At 51.2% G+C, this 20,948-nt stretch overlaps 2 protein-coding genes across 2 annotated transcripts in view; both read right to left on the bottom strand.

Annotated features, from left to right (window-relative positions):
- The window catches only part of LOC122689843 (melanoma-associated antigen 10-like), a 335,391-nt gene that overhangs the window by 125,906 nt on the left and 188,537 nt on the right, over window positions 1-20,948 (bottom strand). The window lies entirely within an intron of this gene.
- LOC122690355 (heat shock transcription factor, Y-linked-like) lies at window positions 5,962-7,710 on the bottom strand. Its single transcript, XM_043897390.1, has 3 exons — window positions 7,642-7,710; window positions 7,181-7,513; window positions 5,962-6,099 (listed from the first exon to the last, which is right to left on the bottom strand). The coding sequence occupies exons 1-3, from the start codon at window positions 7,708-7,710 to the stop codon at window positions 5,962-5,964; spliced, it is 540 nt and encodes a 179-aa protein (XP_043753325.1).

A 20,948-nucleotide genomic window follows, 5' to 3' on the forward strand; every position in this document is an offset into this window, starting at 1 on the left:
CACCTTCGTGATTATCTGGGTCATAAAGATCTTTTTAATATAGTTCTTCTGTGTATTCTTGCCACGTCTTCTTAGTATTTTCTGCTTCTGTTAGGTCCACAAGTCCTTGATTAATGGCCAATTACAAAGAAGATATTATAAAGCTCATTAACACCTTGGGTTCTGTATCCCCAGTACCAGGAAAGAGAGGGTAGTTCCATGGATTTCTTGGGCATCACTTCAAAGGAGTGTGTCCAAAGTTCTTCAGGATTCCTAGAAGATATGGTGTGGAAAACACCTCCTTTGCCCCTGTGGTCAACAGCAATGTGACAAGAGCCAGAACCCCTTTCCTTCCTGCCCCATAAACACATCTCTTTGGGATTTATCCAAGATGCAAAAGGACACCTCACAGCAGTGGTACCTTTCAGACATCCCCATCACCTCTAAGTCACAATGCAATACTGAGGGGTGCCCCCATGCAGCCTCATCACAATCACCTCTCACAGAAGGAACCCAGCTTTCCAAAGCCCCAAAGAGACCTAGTTCATACACCAACCCCAGGGTGCTCGTCCTGGAGCCGCGCCCTGTGTTGCTTGTTCTGTGGGACTAGGGGACGTACTCCACCTTCCTTGTGTGACTCTTGCTCCTAGACCATCGCTCTCGGTGTGGGGGTGTCCTGCTTCTCCTTGTGTCTTCACTGCTCACACTGCCTTTCAAGGAGCAGGGGCTCTGTAAAGGTCTTCAGAATAAATGAGCCAGTGGGCAAGGGCTCAGATTAATTGTCTGTTATTTCCATAAATAACACAGACAAATCCAAATAAACAGATAACTTAGCCTTTGAGAGTGATACCCCAAAAGGACAGAAACATGAATTCACTATGATCACATTTATTATTATCCAAAACTTCCCCCATCAATATTGCTGCTAGGTAAGTTCATGTTTCCAAAACAGTTCTAATTCCAATTCCAATGTAGCCCCTTCTGGGTCACAAAACAAAATGGAAGACTTCCCCATCTCTTTTACAAAAGAGCAAAACTCTTGTACTTGAACTGGGTAACTACAAACACATTTTGATCCTCATCATTCACAAACTAAGACATTACATGTTATTTAGCCTTCTCTTAAACTATCAAAGTTTGAAATGTTTCTAAAGAAAGCAGAGATGAATCTCCATGTCATCATAGAAAAGAGGAACCCAAAGTTGCTACACACCAGTTCCCAAAGCTTGCCCAGGCCCTCACTTCTGAGAAGGCTGACCACTCCCTCTTCAATGACAGAGGGAAGGATCACCTGGCTCCTGCTCTGGCTGAGGCCCCCTCTTCCTCCTCCCTTGCAGCCTCTGCAGACAGGGGTGGGAAGGCCCTCAAAGCCCTTTGTTTGACCCTGAGCACAAATGCCATGACTTGCCACTTGCTGTTCTCCAGATAGGCCCGGGGACCCAACAGGAACTCATAGCGAGCAGAGTGGCTACCCTCCCCGGGGGCGGAGGAGGCCCAGCGGGATGCAGCCTCCCCGACCTCAGCCCCCAAGAGCTGAACCTCCACCATGCCCTGGGCTTTGCCTGGGCCCTGAAGGTCTTCCTCCTGCCTGCTTGGCTTGTTCAGCTCACTCATCTCGACCATGAGTGAATTGCCTGGGATGAAACCACAGACAGGGGTGAGGCAGGGGACAGATGGGGACCACGGGCCTCGACTGAAAATAGCACCCGGGATGGTCTGACACAGGCCACTTAAAAATCTCCTCTTGAGGGGTCACCTCAGTCCTCCCCCAGGGTCCTCAGTCCTCCCTCAGGGTCCTCACTTAAACTCCTTCAGAACCTAAGAATCTCCTGTCCATTCTCTGAGGCCCTGCCTCTTATATCACGTCTCCAGTGTCCCTAGACCCTGTGCCCATGCAGCCAGCAGAGTCGCCTCAGGCTGAAAGCAGGTTCCAGGATCTGTGGTGTTGACTTTGTCCTCCCTCAAGGTCCTCATCTCGAGCCCTGGCAAGTCTGGGGATGCCCCTTGTGTGGACCAGAGATAGGGCCCTCACACCAGGCCATCACTGCCCTGAGACTCCCAGGGGAAGTCTGCGGACATGACATCAGGGCTCCAAGCCCAGGGCTATCCAGAGCTGAGATGTTGTCCTGACATTCCTCAACCCTCCTCCTGCTCTTCACTTTGACTCTCAGCAGGTCTGGGTACCACACTCTCACCCTGACCTTTCTCCCCTTAGAACCAGGCCCTCCCCAGCCATGACCCCTGAGAGGTAAGCAGGAGTAGGGGGCTCATCACCATAACCCTGCCGGAGTCTCCCAGGGCTGAGAGCATTAATGACCTGGATGTCCTGGGGTCCCAGAGCCCCCCTCAGGGTTCTACCTTGACTCCTAGCACAGCTGGGCTCCTTCACTCTGCTGACCTGAACAGGGGCACCTGACCCAGGCCCTCACTTCTCCCCTCCCATCGGGATCAGTGATGTCACATCTGGACATCACGACGCATGGTCCCCCAGGCCTGTAGGGAGGGTGGCACATGCATCACTTGGGGACCCTCAGTCTCCTCTGGTCCTCACCTCGAATCTGGACAGGACGTGTGCACCTCCCTCTGCCCACCTGTGACTGTGCCCCAAAGACCAAGGCTCTGAATCCCTGAGTTCACTGAGGAAGTAAGGGGGCTTGGGGTCTCAGCCTGACAGCCCAGACGGGGGCCCCCAGAAGGCCCAGTAGGGATGGAGTTGTGTTCTATGAGGCCCTCTGTTCTGGGATGCCTGGACCCCCTCATCCTCTCTCAGGGGGTGCCTCCTTAACACTTGAGAGAAGGCTGCAGTCCCAGCACAGATGCTGGATGGGGAGCTGCTGCACCCATGACAGTCAAGGAGTACAGGTAACTAATCATCTTCTCATGGGGGCCCCTCAGGAGTCACCAGACTTGTGAAGTTTTGTATTAAAGATGTTGTTTTAGCCAAAGACGGTGAGGAGTGGCACATGAGTTAGCAAGAATTCAGCAGCCTGGAGATGGCCTTGGCCACGCATAGTGACTTCACACTCCTCCTCTCTGGGGTATCCCCAGGGCGTCTCCTGGTGTCTCTCTTCCACTGGTCTGCATGGATGCCCCCCCACCACGGGCCCTTCTTGTGCAGAGTGGCCAGAGGGGCTCTTGGAGGCCACGAACTCCTTTGTTTTGGGTTCTAAGTCTCCACTGCTTGGGTGACATTAGACTCTTCTACCAGGAAGTAGAGACATTCGGGAGGAGGGTGGGTGGCTGAACTGCCCTGCACCTGGGGTCCCTTGAGTGCAAAAGACTCAGCATCACTGCAGTCCAGCACAGCCCCCATGATAGCCTGGCTGCCCCCCAGCCCCCCTAAAACCCCCATAACACTGCACGGAGGTCAGAGGTGCTACCTGACTGGAACTTGGGTATCCCCAGGTTTGCTGAGGGTGGGGGCGTGCAGAGCTCTTCGTCTGGACGGTTTGCATGGGGCCTCAGGAGGCCACTGGCTGGGACCTCAGACCCCGGAGATGGGGACCTTCCCTCCGTTTCCAGAGACTCAGCAGATGTCTAAGCACCTTGCTGCCCATTCAAAGGCCTTGTTTGTGGGGCTGGGCATGGACAAAACTCAGGCCATAGTGTCTCATCAGCCTCCCCTGCCAGTTTGTAGCTCGATTCATCCTAGGGCCCTTCCCCATGACAGTTCCCACGGAGTCCCAGGCAATTCCTCCTGCACAGAGCTGGCACTCCAGACCACCGCCAAGTTTGCTCATCACAGGTTAAGCCTTGTTTCTGTCATCCAGTAATCAGACTCTTCCAGCCTCCCCACCTCATCCCTGTTTGGCCATGGCACCTCCCTTTGTGGAAGGACAGAGCAAGGGAGCCCAGGGGACGAAAGAGCCACTGAGGACCCAAGATGAGCACTGGGCCGAGGGAGGCTCAGGCAGAGCTGGTGGGAAGTGAGTTGGCCATGGATCACTGGCTCCCCAGGCTCTGCCCTGTTGGGCCCCCAGGGTCACCCTTACCTAGTTGGAGCACCTGTGAGGCAGGACCCCTCTCTGAGACACCCTGTCTGGTTGAATTGCATTTCCACTCTCCTCGACAGTGTTGCCTGTGCGGCTTCGGGGACAGAACCAAACCCATGCCTCTAGAGCCACCTGGCCTCTCCTCGGGTGACACGGGCATGCCTGGGGCTCAAGATAGCTTGACTGTCCGGGGCCAGTCTGTAAGGGCCATGCTCCCTCCCTCCACTCCTGTGTGACCTTAGGCTGCCGCATCTGCCCAGCCCAGGAAGACCCATGCTTAGCCACTTCACTCCGCAGACATCAGTCAAGAGCTACCAAAGACTGAGTGGGGGGAATGATAACACATGGGTCTTTTGTAATTGACTTTGTAAATAAATGGTGCCTTTTGTGATGAGCAGATGACTTGAGATTGCAATCTGCACATCTTCGCTTTCTCTATAGATTGACAGGTAGGCAGGTGCCACACATGCTGAGGTTTCTGGGAATGTAGTTTTTAAATAGCACCATCTGTGTGTGATTCCAAGTCAGGAGGCATAAGGAAGTCAAGACAAAAAAATCAAATGACACCTTCTGAAAAGGTAAGGTGTTCACAAGGCAGTGAACCTTCGTAAGGGGCTGTGTTTTGACTTGGAAGTGAGCAGTTTGGTCGGGCGTCATGGCAGCTCAGTGCTGGGGCTGACAGAGGCCTGGCCTGCACAGCCCCGTGTCCTTTCTCAGGGGCTCCTCTGCCTGCACCAGACTGCCAACAAGGGAGACCCAGCCTTTCGGTTCTGGTGGACTGGTGTGCATGCTCTCCCCTCTTCTGACCTCGGAGCCCTTGTCTCTGTAGCATGACCCTGGAGGGCTCTTTGCTATGCTCCTCAGGACAAACACTCTTTTAAGAGAAAGCATGTTATCAAATGGACACCCCAGCAAGCAGAGGGTGCTGAGGTGTGACACCCTTGGAGTGCTCAGCTGAAAAGGGAAAAGAAAAGAGAAACGAGAAAATATTACCAGATGGAGGCCCTGCAATGAAGCCAAAGCTCAGGCCTGCTGTCCAGACACCAGCGAGTCCCCAAACTGAACACCCGCAGGCCTTGGACAGGGACCACAAGCTCCAGCCCTGTGCATTTCAGGACAGGAAGGGCTCTTTGGGGGCCCCCGACAAGAGGAGACTTAATTTCTCCTCATATGTCAAGTGAGGAGCCTGCTGGACAGTGTCCCTGTTTCCATGGAACCACTCCACCAGGCTCTTGCCAAGCCCTTGATGGGTCGTTTCAATGAGTGGGTGCAGAGCATCTGAGGGGCTTCCCTGGGAGTGTACAAGGTACCCACATTGTGCTGGAGGTGGGCAGCCATATGTCTTGCCTTCCGAGCAAGCAGCTGCCTGAGGGGACTCAAATGCTCAGCCAGGCCCAGGATGGAGGCGCTGAAGAAGTGTGCTGGGTGGGAAATCCCTCGTGTTTTCAGGCTCCTTATTGCCGTGCAGTGTTCTGACCCCAGGACCTCCTCTATCTGTCTGAATAGGGTGCATATTTGGGGTCCTCTAGGGGTGTACCTGAAGGCTGTGGGGATTATGGGAAAGAATGGCTGGAGATTATGGGAAAGAGGGGCTGCCTGTACAGCAATAGAAGGGGTTCTGGGCCTGAGCCACGATGGGCATCCAGATGGCGCACAGAGGCACCAGCATGGCCACTGGGAGCTGCCCAGGGAGCAGGCTGAAAATCTGGGTGGACACAGTGGTCAGGCCCACCACCACCACAGGAGGAGCCATCTGGTCAGGAGGCCAGGTGAAGTAGAGCCATGGGCCCTCGATGGGCAGGGCCACCTCCATCAGGACTGGGATTAGAGAAACTCGAACTTGTGTGCCCTTGGGCAGGCATCAGGATGCATCAAGGGGTTCGGGAATTCTGTTCTGGACCAGCAGCAGGGGTGGCATAGGTCCCTGCCAGGGGGTGGCGGGGGTGAGTTCCAGGTGGCCCATGGTTTCCTGGGCACTCTCAAGGCAGGGTTACAGGCTGTCCTGTGGCTTCATGGTGCTGAGCACAGGACGGACGCCCAGGGCAACCAGCCTGCCCTCTACCTGCTGAGATGCTGACTTAACGCCCCCTCTACTCTTCATCTTCCCAAGGAGGTGTGTGCTGTCTCTCTTAAAAAGGGGACTAGAGCAGAACTGTAATGGGATTCACCAAGAGACAGAGAGAGACAGAATAGCAAAATCTGAGTCTCAAAAGGCTTACTGAAACCAGCACCCTCCCAGCTAGGCCCCTGGGTGCCCTCACCCAGCCATCCCCAGGCCTCATGGAGAAAGCGGGACCCTGTCCCACAGGAGTCGGTGTCCCAGCTTGCCCATCCTCAAGGCTCAGTAACTTATCACCTCTCAACCTTGGAAAATGACAGAGTGGCCCAAGAGTACTTGTACAGGCCTAGAGAGGGGACTTGGCATTTGCAGCAGGCAGACTGCACAAGCTTCTCTGCTTTCTATGCAGGTGTCGACCCATGGCCTGCACTTCCTAGGCTGACCAAGACACTTCCCAGCAAAGGACCTATGCTTCCCTGCACTAAACTTCTTCTCCACAGCTACGGGAGTCATGTGCTTAGTCACTCAGTCATATGCGACTCTTTAGGACCCCATGGACCGTAGCCCACCAGGCTCCTCTGTCTGTGGGGATTCTCCCGGCAAGAAAACTGAAGTGGGTTGTCATGCCCACCTCCAGGATATCTTCCAACCCAGGGATCGACTTCAGGTCTCCTGCCTTGCAGGTCGGTTCTTTCAGGTCTGAGCCCTGAGGGAGTCATGGGGGCACACAAACACCTCCCCCCACCTGCCTCCACCCTGGGCCCATTTGTGCCCTGGCTGGAGGACACAAAGGTCCAGCATTTGAGCAGTGTCATCTCTTTACCTGGTGTAACTGCGCTCTAAGGGCCCATGGGTCAGCAGTACAGAGTGACTCCTGGCCCCCAGGTATCCTGACTTGATCCCTACTGGGCATTCAGCTCACCTCCGTCATATCACACAGACATCTCCACTGGAGAAAGAGAGGAGGGGCAGTGACTTCTTTGTGCTGAAAACGTTTAGGATCTCCCCCTCACAACTCCCCAACGCAGCACTGGCAGCTCCGGTAGTCACGCCGGGCCCCAGTCCTGTCTTTACACACAGCTTTCCTGGCGGTCCTGAAGTTGGCTGGTACCCTGCCCCCAGGGCCCAGCACTTACTCCCACGCCTTTACCTTGCTCAGGACACAGACAGGTGGCTCCTCCATGTGCAAGGTGGTAAGGTAGAGGGAGGTGAGCACATCCTGGCACGCTTTCCAGAATCCATACAAGCTAAGCTGACGGAGAAAGCTCTTTAGGCAGTCTGTCTCAAATACCTTGTCTGAGCCCACCCTCTCCAAAATGTTCTCAAAGAGCTCCTCATTGGTGCCTATGCAAGTGCCAACTTCCTCCCACCAGATGGACACAAAGCAGTGACTGTTGACGATGGTCCACCACTTCCTGGGAAAGGGGACAGAGAGGAGGCTGCCCTCTCCCCCAGGCAGGGCAGCACACTCGGTGTGTGTCCTCTTTAACAAAGGCTCTTAACTCAAAGCCTGGAAAGTGCTCTCTTCCAGCATCAGCCTGAAGCTGTGGTGGCCCGTGGGCATGAGCTGGGCCAGGGCAACCGAAAGGTCCACAGGAGGGGCACAGCTACCTGAGGCGAGGACAAGAGGCCCTGTGTTTGGAAGAAAGGGAGTGCCCCGAGGCTGGGCACCCCATCCATCATGGCACTCTCCTTGTCCACAGCCCCACGGAGGGTGGTGCGTCCCTTCTTCTTGGAATGGGGAAAGTGCAATGGCCAGAAGCAGTCCAGGCTCACAGTGTGCTTGGCCCCTCACCAAAGGCCTCTACTTCCTCAGGGCTGACATCACAAGGCAGTCATTATGTGACCTAATAAAAGGCCGGTTTCACCCAGGCTGGTCAGCATGTCAGCCACCTGGTTCATGCTCGTCATTGAAGTGGGCACCATGACACTTGTGCATGGGTGTGAAGTCTCAGGCTGAGCACTTGTGCAAACCAGGCATGGCCTTCTGGTCCTGGAGCCTTGGGGCCAGGGAGACACGCACCGACAGACGTGTGACCCTCAAAGTCAGCCCCTCCTCTGTGTTCACAGGTGCCTTGAGGGTTTGACATGGCACCCTTGCACTCAAGCACAGCCATGTCCATGGTGGGGGTCCACAGTCAAGGGTAAAGCCACCTGGCCCTCTGTGCGCTGTCCCTGGCTGGGCAGCCAGTCCCCAACACAGACCCTCTCCAGGCCCTGCCATCAGTCTGCAGGAGCCCCAGGGTGTGGGCTGTGCAGGCGACGGGTAAGGTCCTGGGGATACAGAAGGACAGGCTGCTATCCTGTGGGCTCAGCAGCCTGCCTATGTCCACCCCAGGCTGGCCTTGTTCTGCACACCACGGTCCCAGGCACGCGGGAAGGGGTGGTCACCCTGGGCCTTCATGCACAGTGTGGCTCCCTTTCCTGTGACTGCTGTTCACGGGACCTCCGTCCAGCTCTGCATCCAGACCAGAGAGCTGCCATCCTGCTCTTGGGCCTGGTGCTCTAGCATCAAAGAGGTGGCCATACAGGGCGGCACTCATGGGCAATCCACGCTACCAATGCCCCCCACCCCAGCACTGTTCCTGGGGTTGAGGATCTTCCCGAGACTTCCAGAATCAGAAATGCCTCTGACCTTGAGGTGTCAGACATCTGGGACCCAGGTACTCAGCCCAGTGGGTGAGAGAGAGGGCTCAGGTGAGGAGATGCCATGTTGGGCACCACAGCCCTGCTGATCCCCAGCTGCCTGGCTCAAACAATCTGAGACTCTGCTTCCCCACATGGGTAATCTGAGGGGCACCTGCCTCACGGGGTCCTGAAGACTCGAAGGAGGTACCAGAGGTGGCGAGGGTCCTGACACTTAAGACTGCCACGTGGTTATCTAAGGCGCATAAGCACTGATCTCTAGGTGGACCTAGGTTCCATGCTGGAAACCTCCCATCACCATTGAGGGATGGGCTTCCTTGTCGATTCTTGCAAACTGGGGGCTGAAACACCGTCTGAATTAAATGTTTCTAGACACAGCTCGGGTGAGCTACATAGAATTGCCCAGTGTTTGCCGTAGACAGAAGCCTCTACTCAGTTCCCTCCCATGTGACCCGGGGATGCCTCATACCCGTGAAAAGGCGAGTTCCATTTTAGACTGTCTAGGATTCCGCACTCTCGGCTGCCTCCTCAGCTATCAGGATTGTGGCAGGGCACTCCTAGACAATGGCTGAACCCCCGGGCCCCCCTTTTCCTCTCTGTATGTTCTGGTTGCCCTACATATTCCTGAGAGAGGCTCACCCACCCCTGCTCCCCTTGGCTACCCATGGCAACTTGAGGTTCCATTTTGTTCTGGCCGAGAGACCTCCCAGGGTCCTGGTGCAGAAAACTACTAGAGCTCGTCGATGAATTCAGTGAAGTTGCAGTATACAAAATTAATATATATAATTCTATTTACATTTCTGTACACTAATAGCATGTAGCAGAAAGAGAACTTCAGGGTATTACCCATTTACCATTAAATAATCCCATTTAACTGCATCAAAAGGAATGAACTACCTAGAACTAAACCTAGCTAAGGAGGCAAAAGACCTGTACTTGGAACACTGTAGGATATTGACGAGTGAAATTGAAGACAGCACAACAAGATGGAAAACTTTACCATGTTCTTGGATTGGAACAATGAATTTTGTAAGATGACTATACTACACAAGGCAATCTATAGATTCAAATTGGTATTTTCATTCATTTTCATTCAAAATGGTATTTTGCATAGAACTAGAAATTTTGATGACACATAAGACCACAAATAGCCAAGACCATCTTGGGAAAAAAGAACAGAGTTGGAGGGACTTCAATGGTGGTCCAGTGGCTAAGAAACCATTATCTCAATGTAGGGGGCCTAGGTTTGATCCCTGATCAGAGAACTAGATCCCACATGCAGCAACTAAGAGTTACATTGCTGCAACAGAGCTTCACATGCCACAACATAGAGTTCACATGCTGCGGCTGCTGCTAAAGACCCTGCATGCCACATCTAAAAAGATCCCAGGTGCTGAAACTGAGGATTCCGAATGCTGCACCTGAGGATCCCACATGCCTCAATGAATATCAAAGATCCCATGTGCTGCAACAAAGACCAGACACTGTCAAATAAAGTGAAAAGAAAAAAGAACGGAGTTGGAGGAACCAAGCTTCCTGACCTTAGACTATACTATGAAGCTATAGGAATCAAAACAGTATGGTACTGGCACAAAAATAGACATACAGATCAATGAAATAGGATAGAAATCATAGGAACAAGCCTATGCACCTATGGTCAACTAATCTACATCAAAGGAGGCCAGAGTACAGTATACAGTGGAAAAAAGACAGTCTCTCCAGTAAGTGGTACTGGGAAAACTGGACAGTTGCACGTAAAGGAATGAAATTAGAACATTATCTAATACTATATACAAAAACATACTCAAAATGGATTTGAGACCTATGTTTAAGATTGAATATGGAAAACTTCTGGATGAAAACTTGGGCAGAACACTTTTTGACAGAAATCACAACAGCCTTGTTTTGGGATCCATCTCCTAAAGTAAAGGAAATGAAAGCAAAAATAACCAAATGGGCTTCCCAGGTGACAATACTGGTAAAGAACTTGCCTGACAAGGCAGAAGACATAAGAGATGAGGGCTCAATCCCTGAGGTGGGAAGATACCCTGGAGAAGGGCATGACAACCCACTCTAGTACTCTTGCATGGGAAATCCCATGGACAGAAGAGCCTGGCGAACTGCGGTCCATGGAGTCACAAAGAGTCAGACACAACTGAGCGACTGAGCACGTAGGATCTCACTCAAATTGGAAGTGGCCTCATTCCTTGCAACAGCAATGCTCTCCCGACAGTGGCTGGTAAGTGGCACGTTGGCAGCTGGGGGAGTGAAAGGTGATCTGGCCTGTGCAGCCAGTGCTTGCAAGTCTGACAGTCACGTTTTCTGACAACCCCATGGGCAAAGCGCTACTTCCCCCTCTGAGCAGAACAGGCTAGACTGCAGAGTTCATGTGCAGAGCACAGAAATCAGTGTTGATTGCCTGTCTCCACCTGTGAAACCACCTGGAGAGTAGGAGAAAGCCAAGAACAGAGATTTGGAGCTGGGGTGGAGGCTGGGAAGAAAAGACCTAACTTCTGTTTTCCTTTAAACCACTAAGATAATTTTTTTTTCTCCGCGGTCCTTGCTCTTCAGTCATGAAAAAATTCCTTCTCCAGAATGAATGAAATCACGCTCCTAAGGAATTGAGATCAACTCTTGCTAGGTGAGTAACTAACTGGAGCTTCTAGAAAGTCTCCACTGAAGAAATCAGGCTCGATTACTTCTGACTATGCGTGTGTGCTAAGTCATTCATGGACTGTAGCCCACCAGGCTCCTCTGTCCATGGAATTTCCCAGGCAGGTATGCTGGAGTGGGTTGCCATTTCCTCCCCCAAGGAATTTTCCCTTCCCAGGGGTTGAACCGGATCTCCTGCAGCTCCTGCACTGCCGGAGAATTATTCACCACTGGGTGGCGGTAGGGATTAAAGAACCCGCTGCCAGTGCAGGTCAAGACTGAAGAGACTTAGCAGGCAGACAGGAGCAACTGGGGAAGCCATTCCTGACTATTGAAGACGCGATGAACCCGCATTCACAGATATACAAGGCAGAGGACCACAGCACCAGGTGCAGTGAACACGTGGTGACTTGCCCCCTCCCCCTCCTGAAAGTGAAAGTGTGAGTCTCTCAGTAGCGTCAGATTCTTTGCGACCTCTTGGAAGCCACCAGTCTCCTCTGTCCATGAAATTCTGGGGTTGCCATTCCCTTCCCCAGGGCATCTTCCAGACCCAGGGATTGAACCCGGGTCTCTCGCACTGCAGCAGATTCTTTACCATCTGAGCCACCAGGGAAGCCCCTCCCCCTTCTGGGGATCTCGTTAATATGCAGATCTTTGCTGTGTAGTTGGGTGGAGCCTGAGATCCCCTGTCTTTTCTCTGCACCCAGGTGATGGGGGTTGCTGCTGGTCCAGAATCACTGGTGGGCAGCAGAGGACGGCAGAAGTCGGGGTGGAGGTGGGGAGGGTGGGTTGCAATGGAGACAAAGCAGCCAGAGTGGGGCTTGGCTCATCCCAGGCACAGGTGGACACACCCTAGTGGTCTTCGAGAAGGCTCGGGATTTGTTCAAGCAGCCCTGGCCCATCGTGGCTACTTTTGGCTTCTCCCTTCTTAGAGATAGGAGATCCCCTGGTGTCTTGGAATCACGGTAAAGGACCTGCCTGCAGTGCAGCAGACCTGGGTTCAATTTTGGGAGTCAGGAAAATCCCCTACAGAAGGGAATGGCAATCTATTCCAGTGTTGCCTCAAGATTTCCATGGATGGAGGAGACCAGCAGAGAATTGGACACAACTGAGCGACTTTCACTTTTCCTTAAAGATCCAGCAAAGGATGGTGACGGTCCTGGAATCAGTCACTGTGTGCAGGAAAATGTCAGTGCATAATGCTGGGCATGGGATGGGATGGGATGGGACTAGCATATGACTTCCCAATTTTTCCTTTCCCAACGTGCCAGAGAGATGAGTGGGATCATCTTTTAGGGAAGCCTTGGGGAACAGAGGGGAGACGCCCACACCTCTCCCCAGTCTCTCTCCTCAAGGAGACCCTGGATCCACTCTGGAGGTGCTCCGCAGCACCTGACAGTTCTCCCTCAGCCTTAAGCTTCTTTGATTCCCACTGGCAAAGGGTAGAGCCTCATGGCTGCACCACGGTGAAGGAGTCGTGGGCTGGGGGTCCAGGGGACCTGGTGTCTCTACCAGACCGGGCACACCCTTGGCCCGAAGCAAGCAGGTGCCCCAGGGATGCTGGCCCACAGAAGTGTCCTCCCTTCAGGGTGTCTCTCCATGGGTGCAGGTAGCAGCCTGCACCACTCTTGTCGCTGTCCCTCCTTCAGGACCTCGCGGCAGCCCCTCGGCAGGACCATGCAGGCCCTGGTCTCTCTGGTGACCAAGGCCATCTTCGTGGCTCTGTTCCTCTTCGCCATGCTGCTCATTCTCTGCATGATCCTGTGGTACATTTGCCGGGACCTGGACAATGACTCCATCTGAAACAGGTAAAGCGCTGCCTCAGCCCTCTGAGGCCCCAGACCCATGACCCCGAGTTCACCCCAGAATCTGCATCTCTTCCCAGGACCCCCCTATGGGTCCTCTTCCTATGGATTCTGTTTTGCTCCCTGGGACCCCAAGTCCTCTCCCAGTCCCGCATCATTCCTCGGATTCTGGGTTCTCCTATCTCTGACCCCGTGTCTCTTCCCCAGACCACTTCTCCTTCCCTTGGACTCGGAATTTCTTCCCTGGACCCAGTACCCCTCCCCAGATTCCTTGCCCCTGACCCAATTCCAAGCCCCACCTCTCACAATGCGCACTCCTCCCCAGTACCCAGAACCCCTTCCCAGGAACCTAGCGCCCTCTCTTAAGCTTGGCATCCCTTCCCTGCACTCCGTTGCCCTCCCCAGACCCCTGGAGTCCTCTGGGAAATCCCAGGGACTCCATGTTCTTCCCAAGACCCTGTCGTTCCATCCTGATCTGTGATCCTGAGCCCTCTCCCTGGACCCCCATCTGTTCCTTGGAACACTATCTCCTATCCCAAGCTCTGAGGCCCTCTCCCCATCTCTGAAATCTGCTTATTGCCCCTACTCCCCACCACAGCCCCACATCCTTTTCTGACCCCACACTCTGCAGCTTTCTCCAGACCCTGGAGAAACCAAGTGTCTTCTTCAGAAACCCATAGCCCATCAGCCAGCACCCCTCATCCTTCCCCAGGCCCAGAGCCCCCCTCTCTCATGACCTTCCCAGGACACCTGGGCCTTCTCCCAAGCTTGTGCCCTTCCTGGGGTCCTTTGCCTTTCTCTGGAATCTGCCCCCACCCACCCCTGTCCCCACCCCCAGGACCTGCTCCCCTTTCCAGCTCCTGCCAGGTGCATGGGCTCACTTCACTGCCCCCTCCCACTCTGTTGGGTTTTGTGTCTGAGCAGCAGGTGACTGAAGGCCAGTGGGGGGACTTCTGGTGGCCAGGGGCCTCCTGTCCCCAATCCCCCCCACCTGGTAGCCTGGGGTGGCCCACTTCTTGACTGCCCACTTCCCCTGGAAGTGGCAGCCAACTCCATGCCTTGTTTTGCCCCTTAGGCAGCGGGGTGGAGCCCCAGAGTGGCTGTCCAATGATGTTGATGTGGGCTGTTTTGAACTGGAGACATCCTCCCCTTACCTACAGAAAGCCCAGAGCCTTTCTCAGTGGTCCTGTCAGTGCTTCTAGATAGTTCCTCATCAGCAGTGTGGAGGACAGATTTGAGGTCCTGGGAGTAGAGAGCAGAAAGAAGATCAGAAAGAATTAGGGCCTGAATTCAGCCCGTGGCCATGGGAGAAAGCGGGGTCGAGACATCTCTGACTTAGAACTGGTGGACCTTGGTGGCTGGATAAGTGTGGAGCCTCAGGTACTGGCATGAGTGGGAAAAAGACAGGAGACAAAAAGCTGATCCATTTCTGGCCGCGTAAGAAGCCAGTGACGTCATTAACATGTCAGTGGCTCTGGGGAAAGGAGGTTCCCTAGGCCTGTGCTCCTGGTTCCTGATAACATTGCCTCCTGGATTTTCCTTCCTCTCATCCTACTGCCCAATGTGTCTAACCAAGGACCTGGCTCAGAGAAAGAGCTCAGAGAGCAGTAGCCTAGATATATCTCTCGAGGCTTCACTTGTAGCTTCGGTTTCTGCAGAGGCCACTGGCTTTGGTCTCACTTGGTGAAGTTATTTGTGCCCATAGATGGGGTCTGTGGAAAGCCTGTGGCATATTGACCAGAATATGTGTGAAAGTCAGCTTGCACACACAAACAGGTCCCTGTCTGACTGTGCAAACCAGAGCCTCCCCAGCTCCTATCTCAGCTTAAAGAACAGCCTCTGAACCAATTACAACTGTGTGTTCAAACCTTGGGGTGTGACATGGATCATGGAGTTTTCTTTTCTTCCAGTTCCTCCTCAAGAATCAACTTGTGTCATGCAGCATCGAACAGGGAATTTGAATCCCTGAAGCAGGTCAGTGAGCTTAGACCTTCAACTCCCCCAACTCCAAAACCCCGCACAGATGCTATCACCCAACAGTATTGATCCAAGGCTGGCCTCCCCTACCGTCTGCTGGTGCTTGTTCAGGGAAGTTAACAAACACAATGGGCGTGAGGGAACCACACGTTTGGGGTGCCGATATTACTCTTGACTCTGCAGCTGACAACCAATCAGCAGATGCCTCACAAAGGCCTTTGGAATTCATGCATTTTTGCTATGTCCCTTCAGCATTAACAGCAAGATCCCTGGGAATTCTGCTGCCCTGTCAAGGATTGCAGGCTGTAGGTGAGTTGCAGCTGTTATCAGAGACAAGCAAATGACTAAAGCTATGGATTGCACTTTCTTCATATCCTTCCAAAAGTTATCCTTTTTTTTTTTTATTAGTTGGAGGCTAATTACTTCACAACATTTCAGTGGGTTTTGTCATACATTGACATGAATCAGCCATGGAGTTACATGTATTCCCCATCCCGATCCCCCCTCCCACCTCCCTCTCCACCCGATTCCTCTGGGTCTTCCCAGTGCACCAGGCCCGAGCACTTGTCTCATGCATCCCACCGGGGCTGGTGATCTGCAAACTAGTACAGCCACTATGGAAAACAGTGTGGAGATTTCTTAAAAAACTGGAAATAGAACTGCCATATGACCCAGCAATACCACTTCTGGGCATACACACTGAGGAAACCAGATCTGAAAGAGACATGTGCACCCCAATGTTCATCGCAGCACTGTTTATAATAGCCAGGATATGGAAGCAACCTAGATGCCCATCAGCAGACGAATGGATAAGGAAGCTGTAGTACAAAAGTTATCCTTTTAAAATGTTATATCCTCCTCTGGGTGTTGTATCACTAAGTTCAACCAAAGAGAACCTTTCACGTGTGTATGAGTGTAATATACATCTACTCCCAAGCCCTCCCCAACATCTGAATCCCCCTCTAGAAAATCACTAGCTAGAAATTACCCATCACATCCTTCCTTAGAAAGAAAAGTCATTCTCTGGAACCTACCCCCATTCAAATAGTTAAAGGTTGGTTCAGGTTGGAAAAAGTATCAGTACATCCTTCTTTCTTTCCCCTTAAGTCTTTAGTTCAATCCTTTTTAATGGTTAAGTAATATGTCATTGACCAACTGAGCTATCAGGGAAACCCTGCATAGATACACATTCTGTCCATTCATCAATTATTGTACATTTGGGTGTATATCAGTATAAATTGGTACCCTGGTATATACCAATATATTGGTATACACTAGTACACTGGTATTGATATACGTATATCAGGAGTGACCAGCAAACTGTCTGAAGATTAGATGAGAAAAGTCATAGAGAGTCAGTCATGGAGGAGCAGAATAACCTAGACTTTCCTGCCATACACAATCTCCCAGGGCCTTTCCAGGTTCAACATCACATGCATCTAAAAGCAAAGGTGGCAGGGAAGATGGAAGGAGCAGTTTCCATTATGTTATAAGTGAAAACACAAGTGTGGACAAACCCACTAGCATGCCCTTGATTCCTTCAGCTCCTCCACCAGCCTGACATCTCCCAGGAAATAGGGTCACAGTCGACTGGCTACCTCCAACGTGCCTGAAGTGTGGCAGCTCTTTTGACATGATTCAGGAATTAAGCCCCAAGGTGAGGTGTGCAAAGTTTCTTGAGGTACTGGGAAATTTTAAGTAATTGCAGTTGTAATATATTCACAGCTCCTTATAATGCAACTTGTTTGGGGTCCTTATAACAGAAGTGGTCCCTACAAAGAGCTGTTTTCTGAGAGCATCGCAGGAAGCTGCCTGTCTGGCTTTTCTCGCTGGCACTCCTTCACTGTAAGGAACTGTCTTTGCGGGCGCTGGGCTATTCTGTCTACCCTGGGCTACTGACTGCGAGTGCTGGAAAGCAACATGCATCTTCAAGTGCCAGGGGAACAGACAAATGAAAAACCCAGAGCTGGGCTCAGAAGAGCACAGAAATGATGGGACTAATTAGAAGCTGATCGCAAATAATGAGTATTCCTGTTGATGTGAATTTCCCACTCAGGCCAAGGCACCCAGTTACCTCTGTTATAACAGCAGGATGTGTGTGATGGGCAACAAAAGCACATGCCCATAAGAGGGTGGTGGAAAAAGCATAAGAGAGTGTTTGGGGATGAGCAGCACATGTCAGGATGTTGATCTACTGATACTTATTTATCTAAATGAGAAGAGGCTAGGGAATACCAATCATCTGGTTTCAAACCATTACCGTGACCTCTGTGATCTGAAATGGCAGCAGAGATGACTGGGAGAGTGAAATGCAAGGTATACCCTGCAGTTTAGCTATTGGAGGCTTAAGTCAGGGCAAGGGAGGCCATCCATGTAGAACCTTGGAGAGGTACAATAGCACCCTTTGGAGCATGGGGGGATCTGAGGGCTTCCAGTCCTCCGTCAAGGATAAGGATAACCATACACCATGCTTTGCAGGAGGCTAAGTGTTTCAAGTTCATCACATCTCAGGGGAGCACAAATTTTAGCCCTGTTTTACAGACTTTCCAAGTTCTGTTTATTGAGCTGAATGACAGAATCCTGAGGCTACACAGCAGTGTCTGGTGACATCAGAATTTGCTGATTTAATAAGCACTCACTGGGCACTTACTATGTGCCAGGTGCTGTTGGATGTGTTTACAGATATTACCTGGTTTTGTCCTCCTAACTGCCCGATGAGTTAGGCACTATTGCTATCCATGGTTTACAGATGAGGGTACTAAGGCACAGAGAAGTCGAAAGCTTACACAAGATCACTAAGCCAGGAAGTGGAAGAGTCAGGATTGAAGTCCAGGCTGGCTGGATTCAGAGTCCCTGTTTATAGCCATGTGCTTTGCCAACTCCTTTAAACCTAAGTCTGACTAAGTGTTCTCACTCAAAACCAAATATATTCGTGATTACCCATTTTTGTTGTCTATATGCCTTGGAACTTCTAGAACATAAAGAAGGAACTTTGTTATGTGGCCATTTATTGTTAATCAATTGCTAAGTCATGTCCAACTCTTTGCAACCCCATGGACTGCAGCACACCAGGCTCCTCTGTCCTCCACTATCTCGCAGAGTTTGCTCAAATCCATGCCCATTGGTTCAGTGATGCTATCTAACCATCTCCTCCTCTGCAGCCTCCTTCTCCTTTTGCCTTCTTTCCCAGCATCAGGGCACCCTTCATGGATCACAGCCTTGTTGAGGCAAAAGGGCTTGCCTAACTCAATGAAGCTCTGAGCCATGCTGTGAAGGGACACTCAAGCCGGATGGGTCACAGTGAAGAGTCCTGACAATACATGGTCCACTGAAGGAGGAAATGCCAACACAATCCAGTATTCTTGCCTCGAGAACCCTGTAAAGTGTATGTGGCCAGACTGCCTATTAGATCATGAGTTGCTCAAGTCAGAGTTCACATGTCATGCTCTGTGGTCCTGGTGGCCACCATGGGCACTCAGTAGAAGATCAGAAAATGACTTACAGATCACATGATCTGGTTGGATCAACTTTATTTTGACCCCGATACATGGCAACATGGCCATAAACACAAACAGACGCAATGACGCAAGTACATTTCTGCAAACATCTGTAGGAGAGGTGCCTGATACATACACAGCCAATAGAGACAAACCATTTTATCCCACGAGTAACTGTAAAAAGTCCCATTTTCTAGGAAAATCAGATCAATGCTGTGAAAGAACAAGATGGTGGCAAGAGAGAGCACCTCACAGAATGACAAGCTAAGCCTGTGTCCCTCAAGTGCTGGAGGAGCTCTGGTGGCATTTAGGAGGAAATGACCCATCAGGCACAATAGGAAGGCAAGTTAAGCTTGGGCCTGGGAGTGGAGTGTGCTACAGAACGGTTGCAGAAGTGTGAGATGGAGCCCTTCCCTAAAATATTCCCCAAGAAGCTCAAATTTTTAACATCTAATTACTTTAAATGTACTCCAAATAAACTGATTTTCACCATTTAGAACCTGCTTCCTTGGCATACCCTGAAAAACTGTACCCCAAACCTGCTGAGCATAGATAACAGTAACTGGGCATAGATGAGATAACTATACCTGGAACCATAAGACTTCAGGCCACTACTGCCTTTCCCAGCTCTCTGACCCAGAGGTTCCCCACTGTGCTGGAAGGTGACAATACCCTTCAATTCCCTTTCCACTGGGACTTCTCTTGCGTCTCGCCCTTCTGGGTGGTGAGCTGTTGCCATGATCTCTGCAAGATCTCTTGCTGTGAGGGACTTCCCTTCACATGCCATCCTGTCAAAGTACTGCCCATATAAAGCTTGTCACATGCCACTGCCATATCATGGTCATCATCAGCCCCCACACCTCAGACTCACAAACAATTATGTGTGAAAGTCTAGAATCAGCTTTAAAGTTCCATACACAGATTGAATGTTAGATGTGGTTATTTCTGAAAATGGGACTGAATTTTGAGGAAACTTTGTAGAGGGGAAAAATATGATGTATCTGAAGTTTTAAAAGTTTTCTCAAGAAGCGTGCATGCACTATTATAATTGTAATTACAATACATAAGTAACTCTAAGAACACGTTCGTTAGTTATTGTTAGTCACTCAGTCATGTCCATCTCCTTGAGACCCCATGGGGTGTAGCCCACCAGAATCCTCTATCCATGGGGGTCTCCAAGCAAGAATACTGGAGTAGGTTGCCATGCTCTTCTCCAAGGAATCTTTCCAACCCAGGGATTGAACCCGGGTCTCCTGCACTGCAGGTGTGTTCTTTACCATCCAAGCCATCAGGGAAGCCAAAACAGTTGCTATATATCAGCTAAAGTAACTGCTAGTTGACACAACAGGCAAAACCTGAAATTTGCATGGCTCAACTTGGGCTTCCCTGGTGGCTCAGATGGTAAAGAAACCGCCTGCAACGCAGGAGACAGGAGATGCAGGTTCTACGCCTAGTTCAGGAAGATCCCCTGGAGAAGAGAATGGCAACGCACTCCAGTATTCTTGCCTGGAGAATATCAGAGGAGCCTGGTGAACTTCAGTAAATGGGGCTACAAAGGGTCAGACACGACTGAGCCACTAACTCTGATCTGAGTTCCCATGCTGTTTCCATTCTGGGGTTCTACCACTGGATTGCCATGTTTGCTGCTGAGTGAAAGAGAAAGCACAGAAATGGCATACTGGCTCCAGACGTGAGCAACGGTGCTGCTCGTATCTCGATGGCAATGGCTAGTCACATGACCCTTCCTAACTACAAGTGGTCAGGCGATATAGCGTCCCCTGTGTCTGGGATGGAGGAAAGGAAGACAAGATATGGATGAGCACTTGTAGTCTCTCTCACATGGTGATCCACAGTAGGTGCTCAATTAAGAGTGGCCATTATCATTTGTTTTTTTTTTTTAATTAGTTGGAGGCTAATTACTTTACAATATTGTAGTGGGTTTTGCCACACATTGACATGAATCAGCCATGGATTTATATGTGTTCCCCATCCTGATCCCCCCTCCCACCTCCCTCTCCATCCCTTCCCTCTGGGTCTTCCCAGTGAACCAGCCCTGAGCACTTGTCTCATGCATCCAACCTGGGCTGGCGATCTGTTTCATACTTGATAATATACATGTTTCATTTGTTATGACTAGGTTCTTCATTTCTTGGAAGAGTTTCTAAGAAAGCCAGATTTGCCTTGATATCCTCCAGATACTTAAGTTCCTCCTATATGTCAGATGTTTTCAAACACAGTGTCACAATAATCTTAAGAGAGGCATGTAAATGTCAGTCAGGTGAATTTGCATGTCACCACATAGCACATTTCCATACTCCCTTTGTGATCCTGACCATAATAC

The sequence above is a fragment of the Cervus elaphus genome, chromosome X, assembly GCF_910594005.1.
Source record: "Cervus elaphus chromosome X, mCerEla1.1, whole genome shotgun sequence".
NCBI lineage: Eukaryota > Metazoa > Chordata > Mammalia > Artiodactyla > Cervidae > Cervus > Cervus elaphus.